Below are 13,198 nucleotides of genomic sequence, written 5' to 3'. Positions count from 1 at the left end.
CATAATATTAAACAGCAAAAATCTCCCAGAAATCTCCATCTCAACGCCAAGACCCAGCTTCACTCAACGACCAGCAAGCTACAGTGCTGGACACCCTATACCAAACAACTAGCAAGACAGGAACACAACCCCACCCATTATCAGAGAGGCTGCCTAAAATCATAATAAGGCCACAGACACCACAAAACACACCACCAGACGTGGACCTGCCCACCAGAAAGACAAGATCCAGCCTCATCCACCAGAACACAGGCACTAGTCCCCTCCACCAGGAAACCTACACAACCCACTGAACCAACGTTAGCCACTGGGGACAGACACCAAAAACAACAGGAACTATGAACCTGCAGCCTGCGAAAAGGAGACCGCAAACACAGTAAGATAAGCAAAATGAAAAGACAGAAAAACACACAGCAGATGAAGGAGCAAAGTAAAAACCCACGAGACCTAACAAATGAAGAGGAAATAGGCAGTCTACCTGAAAAAAATTCAGAATAATGATAGTAAAGATGATCCAAAATCTTGGACATAGAATAGAGAAAATGCAAGAAACATTTACCAAGGACCTAGAAGAACTAAAGAGGAAACAAACAATGATGAACAACACAATAAATGAAATAAAACATACTCTAGAAGGGATCAATAGCAAAATAACTGAGGGAGAAGAACGGATACGTGACCTGGAAGATAAAATAGTGGAAATAACTACCGCAGAGCGGAATAAAGAAAAAAGAATGAGAAGAACTGAGGACAGTCTCAGAGACCTCTTGGACAGCATTAAACGCACCAACATTCGAACTATAGGGGTCCCAGAAGAAGAACAGAAAAAGAAAGGGATTGAGAAAATATTTGAAGAGATTATAGTTGAAAACTTCCCTAATATGGGAAAGGAAATAGTTAATCAAGTCCAGGAAGCACAGAGAGTCCCACACAGGATAAATCCAAGGAGAAACACGCCAAGACACATATTAATCAAACTGTCAAAAAGTAAATACAAAGAAAACATATTACAAGCAGCAAGGGAAAAACAACAAATAACACACAAGGGAATCCCCATAAGGTTAACAGCTGATCTTTCACCAGAAACTCTGCAAGCCAGAAGTGGGTGGCAGGACATATTTAAAGTGAAGAAGGAGAAAAACCTACAAGCAAGATTACTCTACCCAGCAAGGATCACATTCAGATTTGATGGAGAAATTAAAACCTTTACAGACAAGCAAAAGCTGAGAGAGCTCAGCACCACCAAACCAGCTTTACAAAAAACGCTAAAGGAACTTCTCTAGGCAAGACACACAAGAGAAGGAAAAGATCTACAATAAAATACCCAAAACAATTAAGAAAATGGGAATAGGAAAATACATATCGATAATTACCTTAAATGTAAATGGATTAAATGCTCCCAGCAAAAGACACAGACTGGCTGAATGGATACAAAAACAAGACCCGTGTATATGCTGTCTAGAAGAGACCCACTTCAGACCTAGGGACACATACAGACTGAAAGTGAGGGGATGGAAAAAGATATTCCATGCAAATGGAAATCAGAAGAAAGCTGGAGTAGCAATTCTCATATCAGACAAAATAGACTTTAAAATAAAGACTATTACAAGAGACAAAGAAGGACACTACATAATGATCAAGGGATCAATCCAAGAAGAAGAGAAGATATAACAATTGTAAATATTTATGTACCCAACATAGGATCACCTCAATACATAAGGCAAATACTAATAGCCATAAAAGGGGAAATCGACAGTAACACAATCATAAGAGGGGACGTTGTTTTTTTTTTTTTTTTTTAGTCCCCTCGGCTCGTGCCCCCAAAGCAAAGCCCCGACTCCACAGTTGAGTAGGGGACTTTTAACACCCCACTTTCACCAATGGACAGATCATCCAAAATGAAAATAAATTAGGAAACACAAGCCTTAAATGATACATTAAACAAGATGGACTTAATTGATATTTATAGGACATTCCCTCCAAAAGCAACAGAATACACATTTTTCTCAAGTGCTCATGGAACATTCTCCAGGATAGATCATATCTTCGGTCACAAAACTAGCCTTGGTAAATTTAAGAAAATTGAAATCGTATCAAGTATCTTTCCAAGCACAATGATATGAGGCTAGATATCAATTACAGGAAAAGATCTGTAAAAAATACAAACACATGAAGGCTAAACAATACACTACTTAATAACGAAGTGATCACTGAATAAATCAAAGGAAATGAAAAAATACCTAGAAACAAATGAGAATGGATACATGACGACCCAAAACCTGTGGGATGCAACAAAAGCAGTTCTAAGAGGGACGTTTATAGCAATACAATCCTACCTTAAGAAACAGGAAAGGGCTTCCTTGGTGGCGCAGTGGTTGAGAGTCCGCCTGCCGATGCAGGAGACACGGGTTCATGCCCCCGTCTGGGAAGATCCCACACGCCGCGGAGCGGCTAGGCCCATGAGCCTGCACATCCAGAGCCTGTGCTCCGCAACAGGAGAGGCCACAACAGTGAGAGGCCCACATACCACAAAAAAAAAAAAAAAAAAGAAACAGGAAACATCTCAAACAACCTAACCTTGCACCTAAAGCAATTAGAGAAAGAAGAACAAAAAACCCCCAAATTTAGCAGAAGGAAAGAAATCATGAAGATCGGATCAGGAATAAATGAAAAAGAAATGAAGGAAACGATAGCAAAGATCAATAAAACTAAAAGCTGGTTCTTTGAGAAGATAAACAAAATTGATAAACCATTAGGCAGACTCATTGAGAAAAAAAGGGAGAAGACTCAAATCAATAGAATTAGAAATGAAAAAGGAGAAGTAACAACTGACACTGCAGAAATACAAAAGATCATGAGAGATTACTACAAGCAACGCTATACCAATAAAATGGACAACCTGGAAGAAATGGACAAATTCTTAGAAATGCACAACCTGCCGAGACTGAACCAGGAAGAAATAGAAAATATGCACAGACCAGTCACAAGCACTGAAATTGAAACTGTGATTAAAAATCTTCCAGCAAACAAAAGCCCAGGACCAGATGGCTTCACTTGCGAATTCTGTCAAACACTTAGAGAAGAGCTAACACCTATCCTTCTCAAACTCTTCCAAAATATAGTAGAGGGAGGAACACTCCCAAACTCATTCTACGGGGCCACCATCACCCTGATACCAAAACCAGGCAAAGATGTCACAAAGAAAGAAAACTACAGGCCAATATCACTGATGAACATAGATGCAAAACTCCTCAACAAAATGCTAGCAAACAGAATGCAACAGCACATTAAAAGGATCATACACCATGATCAAGTGGGGTTTATTCCAGGAATGCAAGGATTCTTCAATATACGCAAATCAATCAACGTGATACACCATATTAACAAATTGAAGGAGAAAAACCATATGATCATCTCAATAGATGCAGAGAAAGCTTTCAACAAAATTCAACACCCATTTATGATAAAAACCCTGCAGAAAGTAGGCATAGAGGGAACTTTCCTCAACATAATAAAGGCCATATATGACAAGCCCACAGCCAACATCGTCTTCAATGGTGAAAAACTGAAACCATTCCCACTAAGATCAGGAACAAGACAAGGTTGCCCACTCTCGCCACTCTTATTCAAGATAGTTTTGGAAGTTTTAGCCACAGGAATCAGAGAAGAAAAATAAAAGGAATCCAAATAGGAAAAGAAGAAGTAAAACTGTTACTATTTGCAGATGACATGATACTATACATAGAGAATCCTAAAGATGCTACCAGAAAACTACTAGAGCTAATCATTGAATCTGGTAAAGTAGCAGGATACAAAATTAATGCACAGAAATCTCTGGCATTCTTGTACACTAGTGATGAAAAATCTGAAAGTGAAATTAAGAAGACACTCCCATTTACCATTGCAACAAAAAGAATAAAATGTCTAGGAAAAAACCTACCTAAGGAGACAAAAGACCTGTATGCAGAAAATTATAAGACACTGATGAAAGAAATTAAGGATGATACAAATAGATGGAGACATATACCATGTTCTTGGATTGGAAGAGTCAACATTGTGAAAATGACTCTATTACCCAAAGCAATCTACAGGTTCAATGCAATCCCTATCAAACTACCACAGGTATTTTTCACAGAACTAGAACAAAAAATTTCACAAGTTGTATGGAAACACAAAAGACCCCAAATAGCAAAAGCAATCTTGAGAACAAAAAACAGAGCCGGAGGAATCAGGCTCCCGGACTTCAGGCTATACTACAAAGCTACAGTAATCAAGACAGTATGGTACTGGCATAAAAACAGAAATATAGATCAATGGAACAGGACAGAAAGCCCAGAGATAAACCCACGCACATATGGTCACCTTATCTTTGATAAAGGAGGCAAGCATATACAGTGGAGGAAAGAGAGCCTCTTCAATAAGTGGTGCTGGGAAAACTGGACAGCTACATGTAAATGTATGAGATTAGAACACTCCCTAACACCATACACAAAAATAAGCTCAAAATGGATTAAAGACCTAAATGTAAGGCCAGACACTATCAAAGTCTTAGAGGAAAACATAGGCAGAACACTACATGACATAAATCACAGCAAGATCCTTTTTGACCCACCTCCTAGAGAAATGGAAATAAAACCAAAAATAAACAAATGGGACCTAATGAAACTTAAAAGCTTTTGCACAGCCAAGGAAACCATTAACAAGACCAAAAGACAACCCTCAGAATGGGAAAAAATATTTGCAAATGAAGCAACTGACAAAGGATTAATCTCCAAAATTTACAAGTAGCTCACGCAGCTCAATAACCAAAAAACAAACAACCCAATCCAAAAATGGGCAGAAGACCTAAATAGACATTTCTCCAAAGAAGATATACAGACTGCCAACAAACACATGAAAGAATGCTCAACATCATTAATCATTAGAGAAATGCAAATCAAAATTACAATGAGATATCATCTCACACTGGTCAGAATGGCCATCATCAAAAAATCTAGAAACAATAAATGCTGGAGAGGGTGTGGAGAAAAGGGAACCCTCTTGCACTGTTGGTGGAAATGTAAATTGATACAGCCACTATGGAGGTTCCTTAAAAACTACAAATAGAACTACCGTACGACCCAGCAATCCCACTACTGGGCATATACCCTGAGAAAACCATCATTCAAAAAGAGTCATGTACCAAAATGTTCATTGCAGCTCTATTTACAATAGCCCGGAGATGGAAACAACCTAAGTGTCCATCATCGGATGAACAGATAAAGAAGATGTGGCACATATATACAATGGAATATTACTCAGCCATAAAAAGAAATGAAATTGAGTTATTTGTAGTGAGGTGGATGGACCTAGAGTCTGTCATACAGAGTGAAGTAAGTCAGAAAGAGAAAAACAAATACCGTATGCTAACACATATATATGGAATCTAAGAAAAAGGGAAAAAAAGGTCATGAAGAACCTAGGGGCAAGACGGGAATAAAGACACAGACCTACTGGAGAATGGACTTGAGGATATGGGGAGGAGGAGGGGTAAGCTGTGACAAAGTGAGAGAGTGGCATGGACATATATACACTACCAAAGGTAAAATAGACAGCTAGTGGGAAGTAGCGACATAGCACAGGGAGATCAGCTAGGTGGTTAGTGACCACCTAGAGGGGTGGGATATGGAGGGTGCGAGGGAGGGAGACGCAAGAGCGAAGAGATGGGAACATATGTATATGTATACCTGATTCACTTTGTTACAAAGCAGAAACTGAAACACCATTGTAAAGCAATTATACTCCAATAAAGATGTTAAAAAGAAAAATACAGTCAGTCATTAGGATGCTTGAAACAGGAAGGGAAGTGACCATAACATCTCATGTAGCTCAGAGTCTCTCTGATTATGTCACAGTGAGTACTTAAAATGAGTGCAAAACTTGAAGCAAAGCTGCCTGTTATTCTTTAAAAAAAGAACAAGTATCCCAAACTTAATGACCTTTTCTCTAATGGCAAGTGGCTGTCTAGCAGGTATTTTACTCTTTGGTTCCTTTATTCACTGAGCAAACATTTTAGTGTCTCATAACTACTCATCTCTGTGCCAGGCACTGGGAGTACACAGATGGATGATACACCATCTCTGTCCTCTGGGAGCTCATGGACCAGAACGGCAGACAGGCAAAGAGACTCTAGTAACATGGGGTGAGAAATCCCACGATGGGGCTTGGCCCTGGGAAGGGGGCCCAGCCCAGGCTTGGGGGTCAAATACGAGGCCCTAAGGATGGGCAGGGGTTAGCTGGGTAAAGAGGAGAAGGTGTGGGGTCAAAGAGAGCAGTGCATGCAAGTCCAGAGGCGCCTTCAGGCAACTGCGGCCTCGGAGGGTTGTCTCCGCATCACTGAGGAGACGTGAGGCTGGAGAGGGAGACTTTGCATGCCTTGGTACGGAGCTTAGACCTACCCTGAAAGCAATGATGTGCCACTGGGGGGTTTTAAGCAAAGGAGTAAAATTACCAGATTTGTCTAAGAAATAACATTCTAGCAATGGAGGGCATGGGACAAGACTGGAGCAGAGAGCTGATCTAAGATGCTTTTATAATAGTCCAGGCGGGAGTGACATATAGAGGAATTTGATGTAGGAAGGGAGAATAAGCAGGACTTGGTAACTGTTTTTCGATAGACCAGCCGAGTGGGCTATCCATAGGCAATTGACTATATAAACTGTGTATTTGTGGGTCTAGAGTTAAATGTTTGTCCTTAGAGATAGAGATTCGGCAGTCAAATATGGAAAAGGCCAGGGGCAGGGCCCTGGATACACCAGTATTTAAGAGGCAGGAGGAAAAAGAAGGACCCACAAATGAGACTTGAGTAAAGAACAGCTAGAAAAGTGGGAGGGAGACCAGGGGCATCCCCAAAGCAGAGAGAGGCCAGTGGTGTCGAATGCTGCCAGGAGCTCAGATAAAGGACTGAAGCATAAGCAGTGATTCGGGTGCACCGATGTTGGTGGTAATTGTGGCAAAAGCATGTTTAGTGAATCGGCAGGCTCAGAAGCCAGCACGGAAAGGACAGAGGGAAAGAATGAGCAGTGAAGACGGAAGACAACTTCCTTTAAGAAACCAGAGGGAAGTAGTAGCCCACCCTTTTAATAAACTTGATCCGAAGAGACAGTGGACAAGGCAGCAAGACACAGGGTTAAGAAGGCATTTTGTCATGGCTCTGAGTACCTTCGGTGTTGACTGGGAAAAGGCAGTAGGAGGTCTTAGAGCAGAACACTATTCCAAGAAAGGGTCTCCGCGGAGTCAGAGAGGAGGGGGAGGCAGGAGGAACCAGCTGTAGGCTGTCACTGGTGTGAGGAGTTCAGGCCCGTTTCCTCTTGGTTTGTCACCCATAGAACAAGGCATCAGTTGGGGCAGCCTTAAAATAGCTGTTGGAGACTGTTATTAAATCATCCCCCAACCACTTCCTCTTTAGCTGATTAAGTGTCATTTTGGCATACCCCACCGTGCCTGTGCCTCCTGGGGGCCAAGCCTGGCAGGAGGGTCGGCAGGAGTGTGAGAATCGTGGAGCCGCAGAATTTCAGAACTTGGAGCCATCTACTCTACCGCCATCCTTGTGGAGGACAAACTGAGGCCTCTGCCCCTCCCCCTTTTGATGGTGTGTGGGAAGATTTTTTACAAGGATTATTTGAAAAATCTTACAGGAAAACAGAAAGTTGAATAACTGTAAAAGCAGGGCTGCCCCAAACAAAGGGTCTTGTTGGTTTACAGATTTGCTGTTGGTTCCCCTTCCACTCTGGGACCCTTCCTACACATAGAATCCTTTAAAATGTTTACAATCTTCCCTCTTCCTTGAACAGGCTGGGTCCTAGTAACATAAGCACAGCCCTTATAAAGAAATCAACAGGGACTTCCCTGGTGGTCCAGGGGTTAAGACTCCGCGCTTCCACTGCAGGGGATGAGGGTTCCATCCCTGGTTGGGGAACTAAGATCCTGCATGCAGTGTGGCCAAAAAAAAAAGAGAGAAAGAAAGAAATCAGCAGATCAGCCCCAATGGAATAGGAGATTCCTTCCTAAATGCTGGCTTCTCTAGACCCCTGCAGCCCAGCAGGTGGGGGTAGGGTCATTTCACAGAAGGGACGCTCTTTTTTTTTTTTTCTTTTTTAAGCAGAGGGCTTCTTAGAAGCCCATATGATTTAGATTTATTTATTTATTTTTATTTATGACTGTGTTGGGTCTTCGTTTCAGTGCGAGGGCTTTCTCTAGTTGTGGCAAGCGGGGGCCACTCTTCATCGCGGTGCGCGGGCCTCTCACTATCGCAGCCTCTCTTGTTGCGGAGCACAGGCTCCAGATGCGCAGGCTCAGTAATTGTGGCTCACGGGCCCAGTTGCTCCACGGCATGTGGGAGCAACTTCCCAGACCAGGGCTCGAACCCGTGTCCCCTGCATTGGCAGGCAGATTGTCAACCACTGCGCCACCAGGGAAGCCCTAGAAGGGACGCTCTTTTAAGGAATGGCACGTAAGTGCAGCTGTCCTCCCAGGTTGTTGTCACAGAGCTGGCCCCCTTCCTGGGAGCAGGGTCTCGGGATGCCGGCCCTGACCCCAGCTCCAGGCATAGAACCAGGAGTGCTAACGCAGATACTGCTTGCTTCCAGGTTCCTTCCGACCAAGGGGACATGGCTCTGCAGATGATGAGGCTGGTGACTCAGCAAGAATAGGATGGCCTGGGCTGGAGGTGAGCTGCTTGGCCTTGGGGCACGGAAGCCGAAGCAAGCGCCCTGAAGGTGTAGGAACCACTCTTCTCCCTTTGAATCTGACTCGGGGGGAGAACCTCACTTGGGCTGTGACTGTGAAGGGTCCCATCAGCTTCGACAGAGAACAAAATCATTGCCTCTGTGACAACTTGGAAATCATTTCTGCTTCTGAAAACTAAGTTTTAAAAAACTGGATTTGGGGCTTCCCTGGTGGCGCAGTGGCTGAGAGTCCGCCTGCCGATGCAGGGGACACGGGTTCGTGCCTCGGTCCGGGAAGATCCCACATGCCGCGGAGCGGCTGGGCCCGTGAGCCATGGCCGCTGAGCCTGCGCGTCCGGAGCCTGTGCTCCGCGACGGGAGAGGCCACAACAGTGAGAGGCCCGCATACCGCAAATAAATAAATAAATTAATTAATTAAAATTAAAAGCTGGATTTGTTTTCATCAAAATAAAGGGTTGAAGTAGATTAACATTTTCTTATTACAAAAGCAAATTATGCGATTTATAGAAAAATCAGGAAATACAGGCAAAGAACAAAATGAACACTCATGCTCCCTTCCCACGGATAAGCACTGTTACCACTTAAGTGTTTATTCTTGCAAATCTTTTTTTGCTATGTATACATATATATTTTACACAAAAAACGCAATCATTGCTATGTTATTTCACAGTCTACTTTGTTCACACGTCAGTATGATGTCTGCTGAGCATTCCATTTTATGGATGTACCATAATTTACCTACCAAATGCCCAGTGTTACCCATGAGCAGTGTCTAGTTTGTCGCTTTTATAAACGGTGCTCTGGTGGTTTGTCCTGTTAGTTACATTTTTACACACATCCTTATCATTTTCTTAGAATAATTTCCTAAAAGCATACTTGCTCAGTTAAAAAATTGTAACATTTCTTTAAAATTGAAATGATGAGTTTGGGACTTTAGAGTTTTAATTCATGGCTCAAGATCTGCAAAGGGACCTGATAGCTTCTATGGTAGCCCTGAAAGAAATACCACTTCCTGTAGTTGTGGGGCTGAGATTTTGAAAACCAAACCCAAAGTCTCGTCCTGCAGTATGTGAGGAAAGAGTTACTAACAGGTTACGCCTACGTGACGAGCCCCTTCTGACCTGAGACTAAAACAGGCTTCCTTGGGTGGTGCTCCACGCTTTCCCCACAGTTCGGTTTGCTGTTGGGAAGAGAGGGCTCCTGTACTCCTGTGTGGATGGGGAAGAATGCAGAGACTTGTGCTGGGCCCCTCTGGACTCCACCAATGCGTATCGTTCTCCTGCTGCTTCTGCCGGGTATCATTTGCTGGAAAAACATTGAACTATGAGTATAACTAGTTACTGGGTCTTATGAGTATAACTAGTTACTGGGTCTTATGAGTCCTTTGGGCGTTGAATTACAACATAAGTTGAATTCCCATCCTCACAGAGTCTTTTTGTTAGAGGTTAGGGTATTTGGGGGGAAGGAGTGAAAGTTTGAACATTAGGATATGTCATATGGGCAGATTCCAATGAACCTGGGACCTCAAAGCTTTTTTGCCATTGGGAGCAGCCCTTCCATCCCTGTCTGAGGAGGTTAGTCTCTTGCCCTAAGATCCTATAGCAAATTCCCAGACTTGCCTAAGGCCCCTGTTCCTGCTACATTGTATTCTCTCTCAACCCACACCCGTGCCTTCATGGGATTCCCTATGATGTGTTGACTGAGGAAGAAAAGTCTCAGGCTTGGTTTGTAGGTGGTTCTGTGCGATATGCATGCATCACCTGAACGTGGACTGCTTTGGCACTGGAGTTCCTCTCTGGGACAGCCCTGGAAGGTGGTGGTGAATGGAAATCCTCCTACTGGACAGAACTGGGAGCAGTGCACCTGTTTATTTTGCCTGCAAAGAGATGGCCAGAAGAAAGGGTCTGCCCTGAGTCATGGTTTGGTTGGGTCATTGAACTGGAAGGAGCACAACTGGAAAATCGACAGGTCTGAAGGAGAGAGGTCTGAGGATAGAGCTCTCTGATTGGCAGAGGGTGAAGATGTTTGGGTTCCATGTGAATGCTCACTGAAGGGCAGGGGAAGGTTTTAATAATCGGGTGGATGGGATGACCCATTTGGTAGACATCAGACAGCCCCCTTCCCCAGCAACTCCTGTGGACTTGTGAACATAGTGGCCCTGGTGATAGCGATGGAGGCTATGCATGGCCTCAGCAACATGAACGTGTGTTCGCCAAGACTGAACTGGCTACAGCGACTGCTCAGTGCCCAACCTGCCAGCAGGAGACAGCGCTGAGCCCCTAATGTGGCACCATTGCCGCAAGGAATCAGCCAGCTACCTGGTATTAGGTTGATTACATTGGACCACTTTCATTTTGGAAGAGGCAGCAGGTTGCTCTTACTGGAATTGACACTTGCTCCGGACATAGATTTGCCTTCCCTGCCCACAATGCTTCTGCCAAAACTACCACCTGTGGCCTTACAGGATGTCTCATCCGCCATCATGTTATTCACAGCAAATGAAATACAGCAGTGGGTTCGTGCTTTTGGGATTCACTGGTCCAACCCTAGTCTTCATCATCTCAAAGCAACTGCTTTGACAGACAATTGAATGACTTTTTGAAGATTCAGTTATATTGCCGAATAGGTGGTGACATCTTGCAAGGGCTGGGGCAGTGTCCTCCGCTTTGTGGTAAATTCTCTAAATCAGCATTATGTTTCTCCCATACCCTGGATTCAGAAGTTCAGGAATCAAGGGATAAATATGAAAGTCAATCCTCTCAGTATTAACCCTAATGATCCAATAGTCAAAGTTTTGCTTCCCATCTCTGCAGTTTTAGCATCTGCTGGTGTAGAGATCTTGGAGAAATGCTTTCACAAGGAGACACAGCAAAGATTGCATTAAATTGGAACTTGAAGCTGCCATCTGGCCTCTTTGGGCACTGAATCAATAGGCAGAGTACTGGCTGGGGTGATTGACCTGACTATCAAGGGGAAACTGGGTTGCTGCTGCACGGTGGGGGTAAGAAGGGGTACTGCAGGAGACCCTTTGGGGTGCCTCTTAGTACTCCCATATCCTCTGATTAAGATCAATGGAAAACACATAAACAACAAGGTCCTACTACTGTATAGCACAGAGAACTATATTCAGTATCCTATGATGAACGATATTAAAGAATATTAAAAGAATATATATATATAACTGAATCACTTTTCTGTACAGCAGAAATTAACACAATGTTGTAAATCAACTATACGTCAATAAAACAAACAAACAAAAATCAGTGGAAAACTACAACCGCCCAATATAGACTGCTAACGTCCCATATCCTTCACAAAGGGCTTGAGTCATTCCACCAGGCAAGGAGCTATGACGACGGAGGTGTTTGCTGAGGGCAAAAGAAATATGGAATGAGCAGTAGATGATGATAGTTACAAATACTAGCTGTGGCCTTGTGACCAGCTGTAGAATGAGGACTCTAATAGTTTAAAGTATTTCTTCTTTATTTTGATGTGACTATATTTTAATAAATATTAACCAAAAAATTTTTATCTCCTCTCTCAAACTCTTATCATCTAACCTGAGATGTGCTCATAATCCCTTTATATGTAAGTGTTTTAAGTTACAAGATGTCAAAACAGGAGTGTGAATCAGCTAGGAAAAGAATGAATGTTATCCAAAGATGAAAAAGGGACCTTGATGCTCTCCTGGGGATGAGGTTAGAATGGTTTTGGTTGTAAGAGGGATAGTGTGTCATGTTAAGCAGAAGCATAGCTTTGTTTTTGTCTTTATTTGGAGATTAAATGGTGTTTCGAGCAACGTGTGGGTGGCCAGTTGCGAAGGGGTAGACTGTAGTCTTTGTAATGTTTCAACTTGCCTTGGCCGAACTCTGTTTTCCAGAGTTAAATTTCCGCTATGTTTCTGATTAGAGTGGCCTAGAAGACTGGAGATGCTATGACCTTTGGAGGATGGAAATTGAGTTTTCCTAGTTAGGCCAGCTGCTGTTTCACCTTGTGAACTGTTGTCTTCTCATCTGTTTCTTAATTTCTTATTTCATGAGCTCAGTGTTTGCTTTAATTTCCTTGAGAGGAAGCAAAGTGTTTAGAGTTTCCTAGTACAAACCTTCCAAGGAATGTTTCTCATCTGTTTCCTCTATCTTTTGTATTTTGTGTTGATTTCCTCCATTTTAGTTGAGGTTGGTTGTGTGTGTGTTTTTTCATGTTTATTGTGTTTGCTTGTTTATGTATACTTATCTCTGAATGAGGGTAGTTATAGAATAATCTCGTTCCCCATCCTGTTCTTTTGGTTAATTTTTAGCTTGTCCCCTTAGTTCTTATTCTGGAAGATTGGATGTTGTGGGTCCATATGGTCTGTTTAGTTGTTCAGGTGCCTAAGGGAGGTGGATGCTGGGATCTTGAGCAATAAGAACAGATCTTCCTCGACTTTGATGGGGTTACATCCTGATAGATCCATCGTAAGTTGAAAATAAGTC

General features: G+C 42.8%; 1 protein-coding gene across 1 annotated transcript in view; it reads left to right on the top strand.

Moving 5' to 3' along the window:
* Positions 1 to 9,188, top strand: part of SCPEP1 (serine carboxypeptidase 1) — a 43,866-nt gene extending 34,678 nt beyond the window's left edge. The window contains exon 13 of the mRNA XM_030881647.3: positions 8,628 to 9,188. Within this exon, the coding sequence (XP_030737507.1) occupies positions 8,628 to 8,690 (63 nt within the window). The 3' untranslated portion in view covers positions 8,691 to 9,188. The remainder of the gene's footprint in view (positions 1 to 8,627) is intronic.
* The last annotated feature ends 4,010 nt before the right edge of the window (positions 9,189 to 13,198 follow it).

The sequence above is a fragment of the Globicephala melas genome, chromosome 20 (assembly GCF_963455315.2).
Source record: "Globicephala melas chromosome 20, mGloMel1.2, whole genome shotgun sequence".
Taxonomy (NCBI): Eukaryota; Metazoa; Chordata; class Mammalia; order Artiodactyla; family Delphinidae; genus Globicephala; species Globicephala melas.
Note: the sequence above shows the minus strand (reverse complement) of the source record. Positions and strands in the feature narration are given on the sequence as shown.